This window comes from Chionomys nivalis, chromosome 11 (assembly GCF_950005125.1).
Source record: "Chionomys nivalis chromosome 11, mChiNiv1.1, whole genome shotgun sequence".
NCBI lineage: Eukaryota > Metazoa > Chordata > Mammalia > Rodentia > Cricetidae > Chionomys > Chionomys nivalis.
The window spans coordinates 11,136,261-11,159,158 of record NC_080096.1 but is presented as its reverse complement, the minus strand read 5'-3'; the positions used below and the strand labels follow the sequence as shown (position 1 = coordinate 11,159,158).

At 54.2% G+C, this 22,898-nt stretch overlaps 3 protein-coding genes across 5 annotated transcripts in view; all 3 read right to left on the bottom strand.

The window, feature by feature from the left end:
• Positions 1–2,351: 2,351 nt before the first annotated feature.
• Tmem82 (transmembrane protein 82) lies at positions 2,352–6,465 on the bottom strand. Its single transcript, XM_057785319.1, has 6 exons — positions 6,378–6,465; positions 6,128–6,200; positions 5,795–5,969; positions 4,512–4,929; positions 3,013–3,203; positions 2,352–2,757 (listed from the first exon to the last, which is right to left on the bottom strand). Exons 1-6 carry the CDS (start codon positions 6,463–6,465, stop codon positions 2,632–2,634), a joined length of 1,071 nt encoding a protein of 356 aa, XP_057641302.1. The 3' UTR covers positions 2,352–2,631.
• Positions 6,466–7,566: 1,101 nt separating this feature from the next.
• Positions 7,567–11,499, bottom strand: Slc25a34 (solute carrier family 25 member 34). 2 transcript variants are annotated; one of them, XM_057784733.1, is made up of 5 exons: positions 10,971–11,499; positions 10,271–10,336; positions 10,035–10,187; positions 9,134–9,268; positions 7,567–8,695 (listed from the first exon to the last, which is right to left on the bottom strand). In XM_057784733.1, the coding sequence occupies exons 1-5, from the start codon at positions 11,367–11,369 to the stop codon at positions 8,513–8,515; spliced, it is 936 nt and encodes a 311-aa protein (XP_057640716.1). In that variant the 5' UTR covers positions 11,370–11,499; the 3' UTR covers positions 7,567–8,512. The 2 variants fall into 2 exon arrangements, with proteins under 2 accessions (XP_057640716.1, XP_057640717.1); XM_057784734.1 differs by lacking the exon at positions 10,035–10,187.
• A 2,302-nt stretch (positions 11,500–13,801) lies between these two features.
• Plekhm2 (pleckstrin homology and RUN domain containing M2) overlaps positions 13,802–22,898 on the bottom strand; it is a 44,429-nt gene continuing 35,332 nt past the window's right edge. For both annotated transcript variants that reach the window (XM_057784592.1, XM_057784593.1), the window contains 12 exons: positions 20,386–21,222; positions 20,177–20,246; positions 19,958–20,048; positions 19,669–19,733; positions 19,250–19,338; positions 18,543–18,675; positions 18,099–18,289; positions 17,320–17,385; positions 16,523–16,682; positions 16,125–16,304; positions 15,930–16,046; positions 13,802–14,769 (listed from right to left, as the gene is read on the bottom strand). In XM_057784592.1, coding sequence (XP_057640575.1) covers positions 14,632–14,769; positions 15,930–16,046; positions 16,125–16,304; positions 16,523–16,682; positions 17,320–17,385; positions 18,099–18,289; positions 18,543–18,675; positions 19,250–19,338; positions 19,669–19,733; positions 19,958–20,048; positions 20,177–20,246; positions 20,386–21,222 — 2,137 coding nt within the window. In that variant the 3' untranslated portion in view covers positions 13,802–14,631. The remainder of the gene's footprint in view (positions 14,770–15,929; positions 16,047–16,124; positions 16,305–16,522; positions 16,683–17,319; positions 17,386–18,098; positions 18,290–18,542; positions 18,676–19,249; positions 19,339–19,668; positions 19,734–19,957; positions 20,049–20,176; positions 20,247–20,385; positions 21,223–22,898) is intronic.

The following is a 22,898-nucleotide window of genomic DNA, read 5'->3' as shown; positions in this document are numbered from 1 at the left end:
ACAAATGCTGGTAACTCCTGCTCCAGATCTGACTCCCTCTTCCATCTGACTTCCTCTTCTGGCCTCCGAGGACTCTAGAATATACCAGTGCAAACACTCCCCCCTCTCACACATGCAAATACAAATTCTGTGTGTCCTCAAAAAAGGACTTAACCGGGGCTGGAGAGATGGCTCAGAGGTTAAGCGCATTGCCTGCTCTTCCAAAGGTCCTGAGTTCAATTCCTAGCAACCACATGGTGGCTCACAACCATCTGTAATGAGGTCTGGTGCCCTCTTCTGGCCTTCAGGCATACACGCAGACAGAATATTGTATACATAATAAAAAAAAAAAAAAAAAAAGGACTTAACCTCCAGGATCAGGGCATAGTATTACCTACCTATAATCCCAGCAATTGGGAGGTTGAGAGAAGAGGAGTTCGTGAGTTCAAGGCCAGCATGGGCTACATATCCAGATCATTTAAAAAACATCAGACAGCTGGATGTGGTGGCACAGACCTTTGATTCTAGTATTTAGGGGGTAGAGGCAGACAGATCTCTGTGAATTTGAGGTCAGCCTGGTCTACAGAGTGAGTTTCAGACCAGTCATAGTAGTACCCTGTGTCAAAAACAAAGCAGGGCATCAGAAAAAGAAAGAACGGGGAGAAAAAGGGTCAAAATAGGTTAGTAAATAGGATTCTGAGTGTGAACACCCAGGGTATGGTGTTAATGTTTAATGGTTTTATGATTTTTTAAAACTATTTATTTATTTATTATGAATAGTGTTCTGCCTGAAGAGGGCACCGGATTTTATTAAAGATAAGTGTGAGCCATCATGTGGTTGCTGGGAATTGAACTCAGGACCTCTAGAAGAGCAGCCAGTGCTCTTAACCTCTGAGTCATCTCTCCAGCCCCTATGCTTGTTTTGCTTTATTTTGTTATGTTTTTGAGGATTTTTTTTTTTTTTGAGGATTTCTCTGTGCAACAGCTCTGGCTGTCCTGGAACTCCCTCTGTAGACCAGGCTAGCCTCAAGCTCACAGAGATCCACCTGCCTCTGCCTCTTAAATGTTGGGATTAGCACCCCATGCCCCAGGCAGTAACTCTTTAGCTGGGCTCAGAGAGGGGCAATAGCTTGCCCATAGTCAAACAGAGTAGTGTGACAGAAGAGTGAGTACCCAGCCCTTTCTGTCCCTGATCTTGGCCCTGAACAGGGCTGAGTTGGAAACCATCCTCATTACCTTGACAAGTCAGGATGGGAAGCTGGAGCCCCAAGGGAAGCTGGAGCCCCAAGAGCAGCTCCACCCTGGATGGGACAGACCACTATGCTGTACATCTTAGGTGCAGGTAGGTATTAGACTCTACCACCCACCTCACCTCATTGGCTTACCTCAGCAAGGATGGCACCTCATCCCTGTGTTTCCTGTCTGCTCTTCCTCTCTCTTCCAGGAAGTCCTGCCTATCCTCTCCTGCCTAGCTATTGGCCATTCAGCTCTTTATTAAACCAATCAGAAGGCACCTTGGCAGGGACACATCCTCACAGTACACAAAAATATTACCCTGCAGGGTGGTGGTGGCGCACACCTTTAATCCCAGCACTTGGGAGGCAGAGGCAGGCGGATCTCTGTGAGTTCGAGACCAGCCTGGTCTACAAGAGCTAGTTCCAGGACAGGCTCCAAAAAACCACAAAGAAACCCTGTCTCGAAAAACAAAAACAAAAAACCAAAAAACAAAAATATTACCCAACATGTGTAGCCTTGACTGTCCTGGAACTTGCTCTGGAGACCAAGCTGGCCTCGAACTCACAGAGATCTGCCTGCCTCTGCCTCCTGAGTACAAAAGGTGTGCCCAGTCAAAATCACTTGGCTGTGTTTCCCCTTTCTTAACAAACTGTCTCAATGTCTTTTCATTTTAAATTCTCTGTGTATGTATATTTATGTGTGTGTGTGTCTAAGTGCCCAAGAAAGCCAGAGGCATCACACCCCACAGGACCTCCCCAAGACAGTCATGAGCTGTCTGAAATAGATCCGGGGAGTAAGAGCACTACACGCTCTTAACCCTGAGCCATCTCCAGCTCCCAACCATCTTGATAACCATGTGTTCCTGCTGCGATTCTTTGTCCTGGAACCGGGGAACCTCAACCTGTGTCCTTGGCCCCCAGGAGACCCAGGGCAGAGACAGGCTTGAAGCTCATATCCCAAACCCCTGCCAAATGAGGGTTTTTGTGGGTCTCGGGAAGCTCCTTTTTTTTTTTTCTACATCTCTGTAATCCTCAACACAGGTTGAGAAAAGTCAACTTTATTGTTTGTGGAAAGGAGCAAGGTGGGGGAGGGGCAGCAGGCAGGCAGGGAGCCATTCTGAGGTCACAATTGTCGGCTGTCCTCCTGCCTGGCCAGGAAGGGTGGGTCTGATGAAACTGTATCCACTGCCCATCTTCAACGGAAGAGGGATTTACGCAGAGGCCTCCATGTCCCCACCTTCCCAGGTCCCCAGCCCTAGCCGTCCCCTTTCTCCAGGGGCCCCCATGGCCTGCTCTGAACTCTAGGTGGGGACTAGCTCAGTCACCCAGTCTCCAGGCCACATCTTGTGGTCAAGACCTTGCTGGTCAGCCTGTACAGACAGGCCTGAGACTGACTTTGAGTCCTCCATAGGGCAGGTCAGGAGGGGGCCTCGCTTCTGGACGGAGCAGGTGTGGAAGGCCGGGGCTCGCATGGATCTGACACTGTTGATACCTTTCCTGGTGTTACTGCTGCTGTTACTGTAGGCCTCTGGGATGGAAAGCCCTGGGGGAGGGTCAAAAGGGACACACACACCCCCATTAGTCTCAGGTCCATTATCATCAGGACCGTATTACCTCCCTGGGACCCTGGGGTGCCAGCTGGAATGGTCCCTTCCACTTCCCCACTCCTAGTGACCTAAAAGACACCTGGGTCTCATACTCTCCCCAGTCAACACAGCCCTTGTCAAACTTGGGCCTCTGGAGGTGCTGGGAGCCTTGGAAGCAAGGTGGGAAGCTGGGGTCACATGGAGGTGCCTACCTGTATCTGGCAGAGGTCGATTAGGATGCGAACACCTGCCATGCACCACAGCTCACCCAGAAGGGAGACAAAGACGCCAAGGAGGTCCAGCCATCGGCCCACAGTCATCAACAAAATGAAGAGGCCACCCATGCGCACCAGTACCGTCTGGACCTGGCCCTGGAGGCTGAAGCGGTGCTGCCGCTGCTCCTCTACGAGATATATTTGCCACTGCCTCAGACAGCGCCCTGTGGAGGTCAGCTGGGGCCAGCCTGTTCCACTTCTCGACCGCCTTCCCTAGGGACAGTATCACCTTCCCCTGACTGCCCTTCTGCACCCCAGCTCCCCTCTCTGGGCGCCCACAAGACTTATTGACCACCCTTAAGTCTCTCTCTGGTCGAGGACAGAGGCCCTTGCCAGCTGATGTCAAGAACCTAAGATTCTTCTCTTCTGCCCATGAGTCTGGTTCACCCGCAGACCAGTCCACTTCTGCCTGGCACATGCCCAACTCTCTTGCTCCCCACCCCCTGGTTCCAGTCACCTTCCCCTCCTGCTGAAGTTCATTCATGGGGCTCTTCTGTTCCTGAACAAGTTCTACTGACCTGCTAAAGTGACCTACACATGTCAATCAGATGACACCATTCTTCTGCTGAGAATGCTCCCAGGGCTTCCTATGGCTTTTAGAGTAGAATTTGAATCCAAGCCTTGTTTCACAAGGTCAGGCTTGATTCTGCTCAAGTCTACTTCCCCACCCTCAGCCAGTCTCTGACCCATGCTCCCCTTACTTACAGAGTCAGGCATCCTGGCTTCTCAGCTTCTCATTTTGCACATGGAGCCTGCCAAGCTTATCCTACCCCCTCAGGGTCTTCACACTTTCTGTTCCTACTGCCTGGACTACCCTTCCTGGCTCCGCCACGTCCAACCAATTCCCATCTGCAGCCAGGAGGTTCTTCCTAGAGGCCAGATCTGACGGGCCACTCTCTCCTGTTTATCACCCTGGCCAGCCAAGCTGGACCAAGCCTTTCTTTCTTTTGCTTTTTTTTGTTTTTTTGTTTTTGTTTTTCAAGACAGAGTTTCTCTGCAGCTTTGGAGCCTATCCTGGAACTAGCTCTTATAGACTAGGCTGGCCTCGAACTCATGAGATCTGCCTGCCTCTGCCTCTTGAGTGCTGGGATTAAAGGTGTGTACCACCACCGCCCGGCTGGACCAGGCAATTTTGAAGTTGGCCAGCCTTGCCCCAATCCCTGTTGCCCTTGGGGTAACAGGCTTGAACCACTCAGTGTTTCTGCATGGCCATTCCCTTGCTCTGTGCTTTGGCAGGCATTTCTCCTGCCCACAATCCCCTTCACCTTACCACAAGACCAGCCCAGGTCCCAGCTCTTTAGAGTTCTTATGTCCTAACACTACTTTGAGCAGCCTACACACCCATAGTAAAGTACAAGTCCTGTCCCTGGACAGGGTGGCTGGGATGGCAAGGGGAGTGTGGCCAATGGAATGGACCCCAGCCCAGGGGCTCTCACCCTGCATGTAGATGACCAGCAGTGTATAGCAAATGGTGAGTGGCGTCCAAAACCGCACGGCCTCTGACGTGCTCAGGAAGTCCTGGTTGATGAGGGCCACAGCTGCCAGGTCACTCACAGCAAAGGCCACTGCCAGAGTGCGACCCAGGAGTCTGGGCAGGCCATGCTGGCCAGCCAGCAGGCCCAAGCAGACCCCGCAGTAGCGCTGGCTAGTGTGCAATTCATAGAGGCTACAGACGTGTCGACGGAAGCGCCGGGCACCCAAGCCGAGCAGCGCGGCCAGCCCCAGGCTCAGCAGCAGGTTCAGGGTGCGGTGTGGGGCACCTTCCTGTAGGAAGCTCAGGCCACAGGTCAGCCCACAGCCCAGCGAGAACTGACACACCAAGAAGAGCTGGAGCCGCTCCTTGTCCCCCGAGCCCTGCAGGGGAAAGGAGTCCAGGTTAGGCTGCACTGGGGAGACCCGCATGTGGGTTTCTCTCGCCCATCTATGGCTGGAGGGTGATGGCGCAGGGCCTTGAAGACCTGGTTTCACACCTTACTCCCTGACGACTATTGATCACAGACAAACCATGTGCTCCCCTGGGCCTCAGTTTCCCCACTTGTGGAGATCAGGTCAGGACAGCTGTCAGGACAATATGGGCTAAACGCCACAAGGTACCTAACCAGGGCAACACAGGACTTTTTATTTTATTTTTTAAAATATTTTTATGGTTTATTTAACTTTATTTTTATGTGCATTGGTGTGAAGGTGTCAGATCCCCTGTAACTGGATCTTCAGACAGTTGTGAGCTGCCATGTGGGTGCTGGGAATTGAACCCAGGTCCTCTGGAAGAGCAGTCAGTGCTCTTAACCATTGAGCCATTTCTCCAGCCCCTTATTTTATTTTTGAAACCAGAAGACCTCATGTGTTCCAAGTTGGCCTCAAACCCAATAGTCAAGGATGACCCTGAACTTCTCATCCTCCTGCCTCCACCTCTCTCAAGTGCTGGGAGTACAGGAATGAGCCACCATGCTTGGGTTTACACAGAGGGGGATCAAACCCAGGGCTTAGTGCATGCTAGGCAGGCATTCTATCAACTGAACCACATTCCTAGCTCACAGAACTGACTTTTACGGGTGGAGGGGGATAGAGATCCGTCTGTGCTGCCATGGAGATGTGACTTTGGCAATCCAAACTCCAGGTGACAAACTACAATCTCTGGTCTCCACCTGAAGGAAAAGAGCCCTACTTCCCAATGCAGAGGAAGAAAGTGGCCCAGACTGGCCCCACCCTGCAGTCTCACCTTGCTCAGGGACAGCACTGTGGACACAGCCCGGAGGGAGAACTCCAGCACCACGAGGGCGGCCACCCGGGCCCCCACCACGGTCAGGAACAGGGTCAGACCGGCCAGGTGCACTGTCTCCAGTGAGGCCCACTGCGTTCGCAGCCGCTGCTTATGGGTCTGCCGCTGGGGGTCACTGTGGGGGCAGAATGGGGTGCGGGCTGGGAGGTAGGATCACTGAGTCCAGTCCTGGGAGGGTTGCCAGGGTCCCAGCCTCACTCTTAGCGGAAGCCACATTCCGCGCAGGGACCAACTGCCTGGGTAGGGCTGGGTGGCACCGACGTGGGCACTCACTTGACACAGGCCACGAAGAAGTAAACTTTCAGGAGGCTGTTGAGAACGGAGACTCCGAGGGCCCCGATTAGGCCTGAGCCGGACAAAGGAGAGGGTGAGGGGAGCGTAGGATCGTAGGGGAGGTGGCAGGGTTAGCGCAGGGGGCAGCTAGGTGCGGAGCCGCCCCCCCCACGTGGGTGGTGGGGCCCACCCTGCACCCCGCCCACCCGAGGAGGGGGCGGAGCCCAATGCGCATCTAGGAGGCGCTCACCTTGCAGGAGGCTGTCGAAGAGACTGGAACCCCACTCAAAAGAAGGGAAGCCGGGGAGCCAGGAGGAGAGGGAAGGGAGGGAGAACATGGCAGCCTCCAGGAATCCAGCCTCAGCCTGGGGCCGGGTCTGTGCTGGGACAGACCCAGTGACATCACCGGTCAAAGGTGTCTCTACAGGACAGGGGAGGGACTAGGACGGGGTCAAAGACCTGGGGGCGGGGCAGGAGAGCCAGAAGCCTTAGACCGTCCAGCCCGCGGGAATCAAGGGGGTGCTGTCAGCCCGCTGCCGCTGGTGGCTTCTCATTTAGGCCTGAAGGGCAAAGCAGTTAACTCTAGTGCTGTCTGTCCCCCCTAGACCGTCAAGCTCACCATGCCTTCCGAAAGTCCCTCTGCTCACCCGGCCTTCCCAGACTCAGGTGTGATCCGCACTCCACCCAAGTTCCCAAAGCATAGGGTCTTCCGCACAGCCTCTGTGGCCCCTTCTGAGATCTAGAAGTCTAGTTTCTCTAGGCCTCAGGGGAAGAGGGGTTTGGAATCCGCTGAAGACTCAGGCCGAGTGCCGCCTGCTTCTGGGACATACTGTTCCTCTTGGGTCCACTAGGTGGCAGGCCTCACCTGGGCAGGTGGCGGCTGGTTTCTGGGTCCTTCCTAGAAAGGGCTTGAGAGCTCAGAGTTTGGGAGTCGGGGTCAGGGAAGCAGAAGGGAGTCGCGGAAGTATACAAAATAGAAAACTTTATTGGAGTGTCTGTCTAGAGCAGTTTTTCGCACTTGGGATGTGGTTGGGGAAGGTGGTTGGAGCTGCCTGGCGGAGGAGTTGGTTACTGGGGCCTTACAAATATTCCTGTCTCAACAGTCTCTTGGAGTGTGGTTGCAGTCCAGAGAAAGGGCACCCTCTTATCTGAGCCCCCACCTCCTGAGCAGCCTCTGGATGTACACAAATGCGAAGCCCTCAATAAAAGTCTGAACTCAGGGATGCTCCCAGGTTCGTGCTGAAGGCCCAACCCCAGTTCCTTAGGAGGTGACAGTGGAGACAGTGGTAGCTCCCTTTAATTTAACATGTCGTCCCTGTGCCGGCCCTATCCAATATAACTGTGTTTCCCTGTCTCCCCGTCCCCGTGCCTCTCCCTTTACCCCTCCTTCTCTCTCCCACTCTGCTCTTCTCTCTGTTCTTCCCCCCCTCTCTCCCCCCTTTTTCTCTCTCCTCTCTCTGGGCCTCAAGTAGCCCAGGCTGGCCTCAAACTCACCATGCATCTGAGAATGAACTTGAACCCCTGATCCTCCTGGCTCTACCTGTGTGTGCAGCGCTGAGATCACAGGCATGTGCCGGGGATGGAACCCAGGGCTTTGTGAGCACTGGGCAGGCAGGCTACTGGGAAGAAGCTGCCCAGCTCAGAGTCAGGGACAGAAGCCTCTGGAGAAGTAAGCCCTGGGCTAAGGATGTCGATTGCATAACTAACATGCCCAGACCCTGGTTTTATCACAGCACAAATAACAGAAATAAATGCTAACACTGCCAATACCTTCTTGGGCTTCCAGGCTTCTGAAAGTAAGAAAATAGGTTTTTGTTTTTCAAGCTGCCAAGGCTTTGGAACTTTGACCAGCTAGAGTCTGGGGACCCCAAGGCCTCCCTCGGGGCTCAACCATTAGTCTCCTCACGTGCCGTGGCTTCTGAGGGATCTGTGGCCCAACGGTCCTGACAGTTCCCTTGCTGAGAGCAGAGGACTGGGGTGGGCAGATTCCAACCACAGTCCTGTTTCTGTCACCACAAAGCCGTGTGGCCCCAGCCAGAGTGGTGTCTCAGTTTCCTTGTGCTCAGAGAGGATTGTGTGGTCCCACAGAGGCTGTAGGATGGAGGAGCCAGTGTCACTGAGTGGCTCTGTCCGTGGGCACCCTTTCACGAGGGTGCTACTACAGCAATATACTACAGCATGGTAACCCAGGGGAGAGGAAGAGGTGAAGGGGCGGTAACTTGGGGTGAACTAGTCCTGGGGCTCCAGTTGATCACAGTTGTCCACAATCCTGACTCACTCCCCCGACCTGGGCCTGATTCAAGCTGGCTCGAGGCAGCCAGTTCTATTGAAGCCGGCCATCATTTCCACCAAATGCCAGGCTTGGTGGTGGGTTGAGGGACAAGGCTAGGTGCCCTGGTGCTGGGCCCTTGTGGTCAGCTTCCGCAGCTCATCCCAGAAGAACATGCTAAGGATGGTGTGGGGGCCCAAGCGCAGATAGGCAAGGCCTAGGCCCTTGTAGAGTGCTAGGGGCCCCTCCTGTTGGCAGATCTTCACCAGGCAGTCAGTGAGGCCCCCGTACAGCTGGCCCTGGGGATAAACATAGGGTGAGGGTCACCTCAAGAGTTGAGAGGTCCCAGGTGACAAAAGCAAGTGTGTCTAGTGGTGGGGTGAGAAGGAACACCCAGTCCTACAGGCCTGGGCGGATTATACATTGCGATGTTAACAGAGCCCTCGTCCCTCAGGCAGATAGCCTCCTGCAGGGGTGCAGCTTGGATAACCCACTCAATCATCTCGGTCCTGACACTTCCGACTGGCAATACCACAGGAAGGCCACGATTCTGATCCTGCCCCTTCCGCTGACCCTCCCGGCAGCCTCCACTTGACCTCTCTGAGCTGATTTCCCCATCGGGAAATAGAATAAAATCCAGTCGGAGGACTTAGGACATGCATGCTAACGTGTTGTGAATATGGTGTGTGTGTGTGTCCCATCACCCCACAGCCTACATTTCCTTGTCCCCTGCTCACCCTGCCAGCTCTGTTCACCGGTTGGTTGTATAGCCGAGTGCTGACCACGTCGAAGGGAGCCATGACTGCAGCCACAGCTATACTGCTAATCATGCCTCCAGCCAGGGCCACAAGCCAGCTGTCCTCCAGAAACCACTGTGGGGATGGATCAGGCTGTTGACACTGCCCACTGCCCTCTTCTCACCTGTGCTGGGCTCTCCCTGCCCCAAGCCCACGAGGGCTGGAAGGCTGTGGGTAGGCGAGCAAATCAGACCTCTCCAGCCATTCCCAGCCCCCAACACCAACCCTGTGTTCCTCCATGGTTTCAGGGTTCACTGATGACCCCCAGCTCCTATTGGACAGAAGGGCTAGGTCACAACTATAGTGACAGAGACAACAACTTTATTTTCTTCCTCCCTTCCCTATCTCCTCTTCCCTCCTCCCCCGCTTTTGTTTCTTTTTGTTGCGACAGGTCTTGCTGTGCTCCAGTTGCAATCCTCCTGCCTCCACCTTCTAAGTGCTGAGATTACAGCTGAGAAACATTGGCCTTAGCTGCAACTCCCCTCTCACCTTCCTCCCATCTTCCTCCCATCTCTCACCTTCCTCCCATCACTTCTCTCTTCCTTCTGTCTCTCCCTCCTTCTCCCCTTCCTCCCTTCTTCCCTTCCCCTGTCTTTCTTCCTCTCTTTTGACAGGGTCTCATGTAGGTAGACCAGACTGACTTTAAACCCTCTGTAGCTGAGGACCACCTTAAAGATTCTTGATCCCCCTGCCTCAACACCCCAAGTCTTAGGAATGTAAGTGTGTCTCACCACGTTCAGCAAGACCAGGTTTTATTCTGGACCCCACCTGTCACCACCCATGTGTGAAAGAGGCAGGGGCCCTCCCACTCCCTGTCTGGACAGCGTCCCCAGCCCCTTACCTGTCGCTCCTGTACCCAAGCCTTAGCAGATGCAAAGGTGGCCAGCTGGGCAGCTGAGCCCACTGTGACTCGGGGCACAGCCCCACCCACACCCCGCCACAGCCCCAGTAGGCCCTGCTGGCGCCAGATGGTCTCCAAGGCACCCAGGACACTCTGCGGGGAAGAAAGGGTGTGGGTCACTAGAGAGCCACAGTCCTGCACAGCCTGGAGCCCAGGGTTCTGGGGAGATGTTTTACCTGATGCTGGTGCTGATGCCCCACAGCCATAGCAGCCACTGTCTGGGCCTGCAGCTGGGTCTTGACCTGGAAGTCCAGAGCAGATGGGGGGCTTAGGATAGAGACTGGGAAATGAGCTGGGCACGTTTGAGCCCCTCTCCTGAATGGTAGCCCTCAGTTCACACCTGAAGCTTGGGGGAAGTCTCAGTTGGCTTGAGTTCACTCAATATTTATTTTGGTTCTCTTTTGAGACAGGGTTTCTCTGTGTATCCCTGGCTGTCCTGGAACTCACTCTGAAGACCAGGTTGGCCTCGAACTCACAGAGATCCACCTGCCTCTGCCTCCCGAGTGTTAGGATTAAAGGCATGTGCCACACCTGGCTTCAAGTTTCTTAAGTAGCTCTTTGGTCCTCTGTCCTACCACTCTCTCAAGGACAGAGGACTTCAGTGGCCAGATCAGGATGCGACAACTCGCACTCAGCGGAAGCTTTTACTCCTACCATACACCAGGCTAAGTAGAACTAATCACAAGCAAATGACGACTAGAGTCTACCCACTCCATAGCCTGCTCCATCTCCTGGCTAAGACAAGTGGGCATGGGCCTCAAAAGAGCAAGGGTTGTCTGAGCGAGGGCAGATTCCAGATCTGAGCCTGATATTCCCAGGAAACAGTCCCCTCCCAGCCTGCCCCGCCCAACCCAGGGCCACAGAGAAGACACTCACCAGGTAAGCAGGGCTTCCCACAAATGCTCCCAGTGCCCCAGCCACAGCACCTGCGACCACAGTCCCCCCTGGTTGCTGGGTGAAGCCAGCCTGGCATGCCAGGCTATAGCAGTAGAAGCGGACACCATTCATGAGGCCCTGGTAGAGAAGGCCAGCGGCCAGCCCCTTCTGCAGGCCCCACAGACCATCTGCACGGGCAATGGCTGCAGCAGAAGACACAAGGCCCCGGTAGGGCCGTGGGTAAGTGCCTGGGGCCTGCAGTTCCCCCTGCAGCTGCAGACGAGTCTTCACCACTTCCAAGGGATTGGTGAACACGCACGCCAGGCAGCAGGCTGAGGCACCCAGCACAAGGTCCACAGTTGGGGTCACCATATCCCCTGCATCCGTGGCAGGAGCCATCTGCGCCTGGATCAGCCACAGTACAGGCCATAGGTGGCTGTGTCTAGGCTGTCTGCACCCATGTGTGGCCGCATGCCTGGGGACCGAGGGGGCCCCGTGCCATCTCTAGAGGACAGATCTGGTCGGTGACTGATTCTGTCTTGGAACTCCACCTGTTCAGCAGACTGGGGCTGTGGAGTCTGGCCACACCCCCTCTCGGGCCAATCCCAGCTGCTGCAGGCTAGGCGGGCCTGGACCCTGGGATCTGGAGTAAAGGTCACTAGGGACTGGAAGGAGAGTGGAGCAGAAGAAAGAGCCAAACTAGGAGAGAGTGCTCCTCCTTGTCCTCTAGACCTCTGTCCCATCTCTAGTCCCTGTCTGGCTCCAGCTAAAGACCTGGGCATGTGGCAGCTTGGCCCTAGGCACAGGCTACCTGTACTGACTAGCAACTGTCCCGTCTCTGCATCCGCCATAGCCTGTGTGAAATCCTTGGTCTTCCAGTCTGCTTCCCTCAGATTATGGCTCCGTTTCTTCCCTCCCTCCCTTCCTTCCTTTAAGTTTCACTTAGTTTTTAGTTTCTTTTTCTTTTCTTTTTTTTTTTTTTTTTTTTTTTTTTTGAGACAAGGTCTATGTAACTTTGCTATCCTAAAACAGCTATGTAGACCAAAGTGACATCAAAGTACAGAGATTCACCTGCCTCTGCCACCTAGTGCTGGAATTAAAGGTGTGCACCACCATTCCCACACCCAGCTTTTTATTTTAGTTTGTGTGTGTGTGTGTCCGTGTCCCTGGCTGTCCTGGAACTCACTCTGTAGACCAGCCTGGCCTTCTTGAGAGATCCACCCTCTGCCTCCCAAGTGCTGGGATTAAAGGTGTGGCCACCACCGCCCAGCTTTTATGGTTGCTTTTCGACAAGGACCCCAGAGCCCTATTGATGAGGTTGTTTCGTTTCATGTGAGGCAGGTCTCATTTCCAGACTGGCAGGGACTCAGCGTATAGCCCAAGCCGCCTTCAAACTCATGTCAATCTCCAGGTGTCTCTGCCCCACACCTGAGGGCTGACAGTACAAGCAGGCACGTCCATGCCCACTTTCACTTATGTTTATGTATAGGGGTGTTTTGCCCACATCTCTATGTGTACTGGATGTCCATGGAAACCAGAGAAGGTGTTCTATCCTCTGGAACTGGAGCTACCATGTAGGTGGGTGCTAGGAATTGAACCCAGGTCCTCTGGAAGAGTTCTAACCAAGAACAATTTCTCCAACCCTTCTTTTTTTTTTTTTTTTTTTTTTGAGACAGGGTTTCTTTATGTAGCTCTGGCTGCCCTGGAACTATGTAGACCAAGCTGGCCAGGGACCACAGAGATCCGCCTGCCTCTGCCACTTGAGTGCTGGGGTTAAAGGTGTGTGACCATGCCCAGCCAATCCCATTTATGTCAATTCATACACACACACACACACACACTTATATGAGACAGGGTCTCACTATATAGCTTAGGCTATCCTGTATGTGTATATGTTTATGTGTGTGTGTGTAAGGGGATACACACAGGACATAGATGTGTATAAAGGTCAGAGGACAACTTCTTTTGGAGCCATTATTGAATAAAAAAAAAGGGTGGTTACTTGAACACAAATCCTGCTCCGGCACCAGAATAGACACTCTGGACAATGGGATGAACCACCCCGGCCACACTGCACACCTACTCAACCCAGTGCACATACTTACAACTAACTTTACAACTGCTCATTTCTAGAGTTTTCCCTTCCCTATTTCAGGGAATCAGACCGTGGAGAACAGTGCTGCTGATGAGGGGGAGGAGGGGTCACTGATCCCGACTCCGGTCTCCGTTGGGGGACTGATGTGTGAAGAGCCTGCTTCCAACAGCGCCTCCCACAGAAGAGGTCCACACGCTCCTCAATTCCCAACTTCTAGTGCCTCAGCCTGGTTCACCCAAAACTGCAGAGTCCTTGGGTGGGAGGGCTGGCAAGGTAAGGACCACCGTGAAGAGTAACCTTTGTAGCTCTAGGCATTTCCTTAACAACGGGACCACCAGGCTCCCACTCTTGGCCATGTAGGAAACAGAAAGGCCTGGAAGGTGGTGGTGGGGTTCTGGGCCTCTATCCTCCAGGCAGTGGAAGGAACCATGGAAGCAGCTGGGGCAGACCTGGTTCTGATTTTTCTCCCCCCCCCCGCCCCCGAGACAGGGTTTCTTTGTGTAACCCTGGCTGTCCTGGAACTCACTCTGTAGACCAGGCTGGCCTAGAACTCACAGAGATCCGCCTGCCTCTCTGCCTCCTGAGTGCTGGGATTAATAGGCATGCGCCACCACTGCCCAACTCTGGTTCTGATTCTACATGGCAGTTTGTTGGGCACAGGATGGACAATGAAGATGTTGCAGTGGGGAACCCTCCCTCCCCATCTCAGGCTTAAAGAGGGCCAGTGACAAGTCTCAGCAATATAATGTCAATTTTATTTAAAAAAAAAAAAAAAAAAAAAGACAAAGTCCAATCCATCTGACCCATCCCCAGAGGGATCCAACGAGGACCTCAAGAAGGGCCAGCTCTAGCCAAGCCTGGGGCAGTCAGGTGTCAAAGAGCCCAAGCTCATGGGCTCTGCTCTCCCAGGCCCTCTCCTTTGCTCCTGGCAAGAGGCGCTAACGGGTCCCTGGCTCCTCCAAGCTCTGTTGTACTTGAGGGAGAGGAGAGGCAGGGCTGTGGACATGCAGGGCCTCCCGGCAGCCATGGAGGGCTGCTGGCCGGGCCCAGGCCGTGTGAGCAGGCCACTGTGCACGGGGTGGATGTGTTAGAGGAGGCATGCACAGCTACCTAGTGTCCCCACTTTCCTGCACAGCGAGGACTGTTCAAAAACGAACAAGGATGGCTGGGCACTCACGACCCCCAGGGGGCCCTGACCATCTGCCCAGGCCCCTGGCCCAGGAAAAGAAGATGGCATGCCCGCCCTCCTGGTCTCTTTGCTTCCCTTAAGTGGATGCTAATATTCTCATGGCCACCCCGAGCAGATGGAAAGGACTCGAATGGTGGCCCAGGGAACACCGTGTGTCTACAGAGCCCACAGGGCTCAGACCTTCGCCCCAGTGACCTCTAGTCACTCCCCGTCGGGCGGGACACCCAGAGTTCTAGGCGCCCACTCTGGATCCCCGTCTTGAGCCACACTAGGGGTTCTGCCACCCCAAGGCAGGAGTGGGCTGTAGAGGCCTGTGGACACCTGAATCCGAAACAGCATGGTGGCACACCACAGTGTACATGCTGCCCAGCCACGCCTCAGCACCAGGGGTCCCGGGAGGCTCTCCCTCGGCACAGGCTGTCACTTCGCTGCCAGGCGCTGTGGATGAGGCTCAGGGCGTCTTCGAATTTCTGCTTGATGGAAGCTTCATGAATTGCCTTGTGAGGGAGGTCTACCTGTGGCGGACAAGCAGGGAGCATAAAGGCTGCAGGCTGCGTTCCCAGGAGCCATGGAAGACCTTTGGGGCCCTACACACCCCTTTGGGAAAGTCGTCCATGTTGCGAGTTTCTCTTTTGCTTTGTTCACAGAACCCAAGCTCTCAGGTCTACCTGGAATTCATGTTTCTATCCTTGACTGTTCTTCACCTCAGTGTATAGCTCCTCCAGAACCACAGCAGGGAGGGAGCACATGCGTGTAAAACAGTACCTCTCCCTGGGTGTGGTGTGGTGTGGGAGTCCCCTATGTATGCTGTGGATACCACTGGTTAATAAAGAAACCGCTTTGGACCTATAGCAGGTAGGTGGGGCCGGGCAGTGGTGGCGCACGCCTTTAATCCCAGCACTCGGGAGGCAGAGACAGGCGGATCTCTGGGAGTTCGAGGCCAGCCTGGTTTACAAGAGCTAGTTCCAGGACGGGCACCAAAGCTACAGAGAAACCCTGCCTTGAAAAACCAAAAAAAAAAAAAAAAAAAAAAAAAAAAAAAAAAAAAAAAAAAAAAAAAAAAAGCAGGTAGGTGGGGAAAACTAAATTGAATGCTGGAGAGAGGAGGTGGAGTCAGAGAGGAGCCATGCAGCCCTGCTGGGCACAGACACTGGAAATTTACCCAGTAAGCCACAGCCTTGTGGCAATACACAGATTAATACAAATGGTTAAATTAATATGTAAGAATTAGCTAATAAGAAGCTAGAGCTAATGGGCCAAGCAGTGATTTAATTAATACAGTTTCTGTGTGATTATTTCAGGGCTGAGCAGCCAGGAACCAACAAGCGGCCTCCTTGCAACATGGCCATAGCACATGCTACCCTGGAACCAGAGGCAAAGGGTTCCCTGTGAATTCCAGACTAGCCAGAATTGCACAGCAAGACCTTGTCTCTACAAAAAACAAAAACCCCAACCACAACAAAAGAAAAACAAAAGCTACTACCTCTCCAGGGCTCTGGGGAAGAGGAGCTCCTGTCGTGGGTCTCACCAGGCCCCATTTTTAGCTTTGACAAACTAGCTGATATCGGGACATGCCGCTCTGGCCCTAAGTTTCTGTGTCTCAGCAATGCTTGTGAATTGCTGCCCCCAGAACCCTGCAGGTGAGGCCAGGCCCCAAGAACCGCTAGGTACCTACCTGGTAGATGGCTTTCCACCCAGAGCTCAGGGCAGTCAGGAAGCGGTCCAGTTCAGAAGTACAGCTCAGATAGATGACCCAGGGTTGGAGCAGTTGTGGGCTATCCTGGGAGAACTCCTAGAGACAGCAGGTTCTGGGTGAGCATGCATGGATTTCCTTGGGCGGGGCCTGTGCCCTCATTCCCACCCAACTCACCAGGACGCAGTACTCCTTGCCCAGTTCTGTGGAGATGGCACTGATGTCAGCTAGCCTGGCTGTGCCGAGGGAGCGGAAAAAGCTGGTTTGGCAATCCTCATGGCATGTGAAGAGGCGGTCCTCGGTGATTACCAGGCAGCAAGGGATACAGGGGCTGGGAGCCACCCCCTGAGGTATGACCTGGATATTGGCAGAAGGTGGGAGAGGTAACCTGTTTCTCCAGGGTGACCTGTACCAGGAATCCCCTATCAGACTGTCTACCTTAGCAGTGGAGGGAGAGGAGGGGAGAATGGCTCAGGCTACAGTCCCTGAGCTTGTGTTCATTCTTGGGCTGTTCCCTGGGGTCTACCATCCCGGCCCTCCCAGGCTGGGCTGATGGTGTCAGCAGGGACACTTACTCCTTTGGACACGGCCTGGCAGAGATGCTGCATCCAGTCAGCCATCTCAGCCTCGCTGTCGGCACTCAGCTCCAGGCAGGGCCGGTCAGCCAGAATGACCTGGAAGGCGTGGGGCCGATCTGTGGTGTTGGATCTCCGGCAGCCACCGCACTGCTCCCCCCTGGGCCAGAGGAGGAGGGTAAAATGGTGGGTGAGGAGGCCGGAGCGGGAGACCCTGGCGCTGGCTGAGCTGTGCAGACACTGGGTCCCGGGCCCTGGGTCTAGGGACACTGACGTGTGCTTAGCAACCCCACCATTTCTGTGTAACAGTTTTGTTTTGTTTCTTTTGAGACAGGGTCTCATGTAGCCCAGGCTAACCTGGAACTTGTTATGTAGCAGAGGATAACCTGGAACTTTCTGATCCTCCTGCTCCTACCTTCCATGCTGCATTAGAAGTGTCCCACTGTTCCTGGGATGCACGACAACCTGGACCTTCAGAAGTGCCAAGAGCCCTTGGGGTACCCGAACATAGCCAGGTGAGAGGGTACACAGCCACTCACTGCACCTGCTCAGAACCAGGGGCCACTCATCCGCTTCCTCTGCAGTCTGCTTCTCATTGGGTGGGCTCCCTTCTCTAGGCAAAGGGTGCCTCCTCATTCATCCTGCCTCCATGGCTCCCTACAGCTTGTGAACCCCAAGACACTAGGGGGCTGCTGGATAGCGGAAAGAAGGGCAGAAGGACAGCAAGCTCTTGGCCTCAGACTCAGAGTGGACGCCAGACAGGACACCTAGCCACGACACCTGCCCCGTACCCTTACCCCATGTTCACGGAGAGCAGGGGAATGACGTCAGTGCGGTCAGGATACTGGTAGAGGATCCCGTTGCTGTAGAGTCACAATACAGTGAGGTGAGGCCTGGCTAAGAAGATCCCAGGGGTCCCTTATAAATTGGCTGGGAACCAGGGACCTGCTTTCTTTCTTTCTTTCTTTCTTTCTTTCTTTCTTTCTTTCTTTCTTTCTTTCTTTCTACCTTCCTTTTCTTTTTTTAAGTTTTTTTTTAATATTTATTTATTATGTATACATTATTCTGTCTGCATGTGTGCCTGCAGGCCAGCAGAGGGCACCAGACCCCATTACAGATGGTTGTGAGCCACCATGTGGTTGCTGGGAATTGAACTCAGGACCTTTGGAAGAGCAGGCAATGTTCTTAACCTCTGAGCCATCTCTCCAGCCCCCAAGGTTTGTTTTTTTGAGACAGGGTTTCTCTATAGCTTTGGAGCCTGTCCTGGAACTAGCTCTTGTAGACCAGGCTGGCCTTGAACTCAGAGAGCTCGACTTGCCTCTATCTCCCAAGTGCTGAGGTTAAAGGAGGGGTTATAAAAGGAATCTGAGAGTGGCTGGGGAGAACACTGCCCCTTCCTGGGCATAGTTGAAGGTCTGTCACTGGGGTTTTGGGCATCTGGGAATCTGCGCCCTGAGAACTGGCTGGACAGAAAAACTAACCCCATAACACTGTGGAAAAGGGAGGCATCTGCCTGTGGGCCTCTCATGCTAGGGATCTGACCTCCCCCTGGGCCCACCGCTGCAGGGGTTCCCACCTGAGCACCACGAAGCAGGTCTTCCAGTGTTCCTTGCCCAGATATGAGGTGCCAGCCTTGTAGTGCAGCACACCTTCTTTGGTGATGGTGCCCTCGTGGGGTGAGCACTGGCAGGGGACAGGGCCCAGGGCCTCGTCCATGGGGTCCTCCCAGTGCACGAGCCCGTAGAAATGCACAGTCACGGTGGATGCCTGAGAGTTCAGCAACAGACAGAGCAGATAAGGTCTTGGCAGAGCCTCAGCTTACCCATAACCCAGCCCCAGGGACAGTGATAGCAAAGCAATCTCAGGACATAGCCAAGTGGGCAAGAGGACAGGGCCCAGGAGGAAAGCCCTTCCTGCGAGGTGACTGAGAAAGGATAAGGGCACCATTTGTATTATTCAGACTTAATCCAAGGCAGGCCGACGTTGGGGTGCCACTGGACTTTCCTCCCCAGCCACTGACCTCACATTTGGATTCCTGGGCGACAAATTTGGCCAGTGCCAACTTCTCCATGGTGGCATCAGTCAAGATGCTAGGGTAGGGTGGTTCCCGGCAGCCTTTGATCATGGCTGACTTCAAAGATGCCAAGAAGAGCCTGTGCAGGGAGTGTGGTTTGCTGTCAGAGGCCTTGGGGACAGGTCCTCGGTGGTCAGGGCTTTGTCCTGAGAACTCCTGGCCCAGAGGGCTAAGAGAAACTAGGGGCTGAGGATGCTGGAATCAGGGCGGTGGTAGACCCTGCATCCCTGGATGGTGCCCAGAAAAGGCCTGACCATTGCTAGTGTCCAAAGGGCCCTGGATTCTGAAAGTAAAGAGAGACTAGCCAAAGTGTTGGCCAGTAGGACCTGACCACTCAGGTCAGTACAGTTAGGACCTCAGCATGTAATTCTCTGTCTGTAGTCCAGGGCACACCCAGGACAGTAGCCTGGCTCCTGGGTCTCCCCTCCCATTGGACCTCACACCAGATCCTTTCCTCTCCATGGGTCCTGAGGGGCTGAGGTCACCTGGGCTGACAGGAGTCAGATGGCCAGTGACCGTCGACTTCCCTGCCTCTGTAAGGAGACCGCAGGCTCTTAGGGGAACAGTTGGTGTCTGTTTTTACCCACAGCCATGCCCACGGCAGATGTTGACTACCCTGTCCTGTTGCGGGGGGGGGGGGTGCTGACACTCACTCAGCCAGGGCCACGTCGGCCGTGTCCAGCAGAAACTGCTTCCTGCGGTTGGTGCAAACCAGCTTGACGGTCTGTTGGTCAAGACCAACCTGCCAGAAACCACACAGGGCTTGGTCACTGCCCAGCATAAGGGGCAGCGTGGCCAGATTGAGGGTTGGCTGGGATTAGGAAGGGAGAAACCACACATTTGGGGTCACTACTAGGAAGGCCCTTGACCAAGATCTGAGGTCTCTCATGAGTTAGGGAGGATGTCAGAGATCAGAGACACCTTTGCACTCGACTCCTGTCTCCTGTGTGTGCAGAGGCCTCTGGATGTTGGTGCCCAACCCAGGATGCACCTTGCTCTGCAGCTCTGAGCATGGGTGGCCTGAGAAGCCGTATCCCTAGGTGGGTCCACCCACGGCAGAGTCTGCACTCACCGACACATAGTCAAGTTCATTGTAAGAAACGGCTTCTTCCACCAGGTATGGTTTCTCTGTGGCCCCTGAGAGAGGAGATGACAGCACCCATCACCCTGGCTGGTCTTTTCCCCCTCCCCAGTCCCCTCTGTACCCAGCAATAGTGGAGCAGAATGTCGAACGGGTGCGGAGCCCAGCTAGCAGTACCTCCCTGGGGAACACCTTGTCATTAGTATATACTTAAACTGGGGGTAGAGGGCTGGGGGAGGGGAGCTCAACCCCACCCTCTCTGGCCTGGGGCGGCAGGCACCTTTCCGAAGCAGGTAGACATAGCAGTCTGTGAGCAGCACGTACAGCAGCTGCAGGTTGCCCTCCATGTGCCCCGTGCTCATCCGGATCATCTAAGTCGAAGCAAACGGGAGTCAGCTCGAGCTCCTGCCCTGCTGGACTCGCATGCACACCGAGGAGTGTGGGTGTCCCAACCCGCCTTTGCTGCATCGTGCGATGGCTCCCCACTTTGGGGACTTACTTTGAACAACTGCTCTTCGTTTTCTCTAAAGACATGGATCATCAGTAGCAGCAAGTGATTGTTGTCTACTCTGTTACAGACAGGGACAAGGGTCGAGAGGAGCGGAGGTCAGACGAGGGGTCACACGCCTTTCTGTCTCCCGCCAGCAGGCTAGACCTCCCATCCCTGCTGGACTGGCAGATCCTGCACCAGGTGAAGACAGCCCTCACCTGAACTCGGAGGGGTGGGTCATCTCCGAAGGGCTCCCCTGACCCTCGTCTACCCCGGAGTCCTCAGCACTGCTCAGACACGGACTGGGCTGGTCTCGCTTGAGCTTGCAAAGAGCTTCCTGGGTTCCAAGTTCAGGCTGGGACACGGGTTCAGGCACGGACTCCTGGCAGGCCAGTGGCAACTGGGTGTCCTGTTCCCGAGGCTCCAGCTGCTGAGCTTCCTCTTTTGAGTCCTCTAAGGGCTTAGGTGCCTGTCCCTCTCCTCTTCCTCCCTCCTCTTCTTGGACAGCAGTCTCAGGGCAACCAGGAACATGCAGCGGTTGGCTAGGCCCTGCAGGGTCATGGTGGCTGCCACCTGCTGCAACAGTACTTGGACTCTCGACCGTAAAGCGGTAGAAGTCCATTGGGGCTGGAAGCCCCTCACTAAAGTCGCCAAATGGTGGTTTCTCCGGGGCCTCCCCCGGAGAGCCGGTCCGAAAGGACTGATCTGGGGGATCAATGTGGGAGCACCACGTGCTTGGGTCCAGCTGTCCATGGAGCTTGTCAATGACCTTGCTCAGGGGCTGTCCCAGGCACTCCATGGAGGTGTCCTTCATCTCCGGGATTAACAAGCCCATCTGGCTGAGCTCGGAGTGTTCACTGCTCTCAGCTGCACGGCTGGGCCCCTCCCCTTGCTCCTGCGGGGAGGCAAGTGCAGTAGCTGGCAAGTCCCGCCCCAGGTTTGGGGTGCCCACAAGTCTGTCACCATCCCCCTGCCTAGAGGTGGGGTGCAGCGGGCTTGCTTCCTCGTCCAATTTGGTCTTTTTCTTCTTACCAATTTTCTTCTTCTTGGTGACCCTACGACGGCAGTGACAGGAAGTTAATGCTTTAGTACCCATTGTGTACAGGCTGGGTCAGAGAGGCAGTCCGGAGGGTATATGGCCCTGGGCAGTAGGAGATGAGAGACCTATGGTGCTGGCAGAGATGGGTAGGAGGGACAGCCAAGAGAGGCAGGAATGGCTCCTGAGCAGGCCTACAAATTCTAGCTGATAGAATTGAGGTAGCAGGGGCTGGAGAGATGGCTCAGAGGTTAAGAGCACTGGCTGCTCTTCCAGAGGTCCTGAGTTCAACTCCCAGCAACCACATGGTGGCTCACAACCATCTGTAATGAGATCTGGTGCCCTCTTCTGGCCTGAAGGCATACATGGAGGCAGAACACTGTATACATGAAAAATAAATAAATCTTTAAAAAAAAAAAAAAGAATTGAGGTAGCAGCCAGGCCTGCTGATACAAACTTATGGTCCCAGCACTTGGGAGGTGGAGGCAGGAGGATTGTGAATACAAGGCCTGCCTGGGCTACACAGCCAGACCTATCTCAAACACAAAAAGCGGGGGAAAAAAATCTGAGCTAAGTCAGGCCTGGGAGCCCAAGTCTATAATCCCAGCACTAAGGAGGCAGAGGTAGGAGGTCATTTGAGGCAAGCCTGATCTACAACTCAGTTCCAGGCTAACCAGGGCTATTTAGTTAGACCTTGTCTCAGAAAACAAAATAAAGCAAAACAAGCCCAGCTGAGCTGCCACGCCTGTCCAGGCCACGGTTAGCTGAACCAACGACTCTGTACCCAGTGCTACCCTTAGGATGTGATCAGATCTTTCCATTAGGTAGCACTGGGGATAAATGATGTGCTCCGAAGAGCTTCCCAGTTTCTGGGTCTGCCATCTTGGCTTTACTCTGAGTTTCTGGGTCTACCGTCTTGGCTTTACTCGTTGGTTCTAAGATGGCTGAGAGGGCCCAGCTAAGATACTTCAGGGCTGAGTCTCTAAAGCTCCTGTGTACTTTAATTTTTTTTTATATTTATTTATTTATTTATTTATTTATTTATTTATTTATTTATTATGTATACAATATTCTGTCTGTGTGCATGTCTGCAGGCCAGAAGAGGGCACCAGACCTCTTTACAGATGGTTGTGAGCCACCATGTGGTTGCTGGGAATTGAACTCAGGACCTTTGGAAGAGCAGGCAATGCTCTTAACCACTGAGCCATCTCTCCAGCCCGCTCCTGTGTACTTTAACCAACCTGAACAAGAGTGTGTGTGTATATGTGTGTGAGAGGGGAGGGGGGAAGGGAGAATGTGCGTGTGTGCATGCATGTGAGTGTGTGTGTGTCCCAAGCCCAGACCCTAGGGAGTAACGCTCCTGCCTCAGGCCAGCAGGTGTGATGGGCTATGGAGAGCTCTCAGAGTAGGCCCCAGGGAGGTGAGAGAGCTGAGATGGTTCTGGTCAAGCGCCCCCTCCACTCAACCTTTGTATAACTTTGTCCATGTGTCAAGGATATGAACCATGAAGCAGGCTTGATGAGAACCAAAACTAGAGATCTCAGAATGTGTGCTGACTTCTCAGCCCTGGGAGGCTGGGGCAGGAGGATGGCAAGTTTCAGTCCAACCTGGGGTTCACACATATATAGTGAGGCCCTGTCTTACAAACAAACCTAACAGAGCAAATACTCCTGGGAAGGTGGCTGACCCCAAGGT

Bases quoted from the DNA above. Each gene is read 5' to 3' on its own strand.
- Tmem82 (XM_057785319.1), bottom strand. From the start codon at position 6,465: ATGTTCTCCCTCCCTTCCCTCTCCTCCTGGCTCCCCGGCTTCCCTTCT. The intron at 4,930-5,794 runs GTGAGACTGCAG...TTTCCCCTGCAG, and splicing joins CAGTGCTGTCCCTGAGCAAG to GGCTCGGGGGACAAGGAGCG. The intron at 3,204-4,511 runs GTGAGAGCCCCT...TATATCTCGTAG, and splicing joins GCTGGTCATCTACATGCAGG to AGGAGCAGCGGCAGCACCGC.
- Slc25a34 (XM_057784733.1), bottom strand. From the start codon at position 11,369: ATGGCTCCTGCCACGGATGCAGGGGATATGGTGACCCCAACTGTGGAC. The intron at 10,188-10,270 runs GTAAAACATCTC...TCTTCCCCGCAG, and splicing joins GGCATCAGCACCAGCATCAG to AGTGTCCTGGGTGCCTTGGA. The intron at 8,696-9,133 runs GTGAGCAGGGGA...GTTTATCCCCAG, and splicing joins CGGTGAACAGAGCTGGCAGG to GGCCAGCTGTACGGGGGCCT.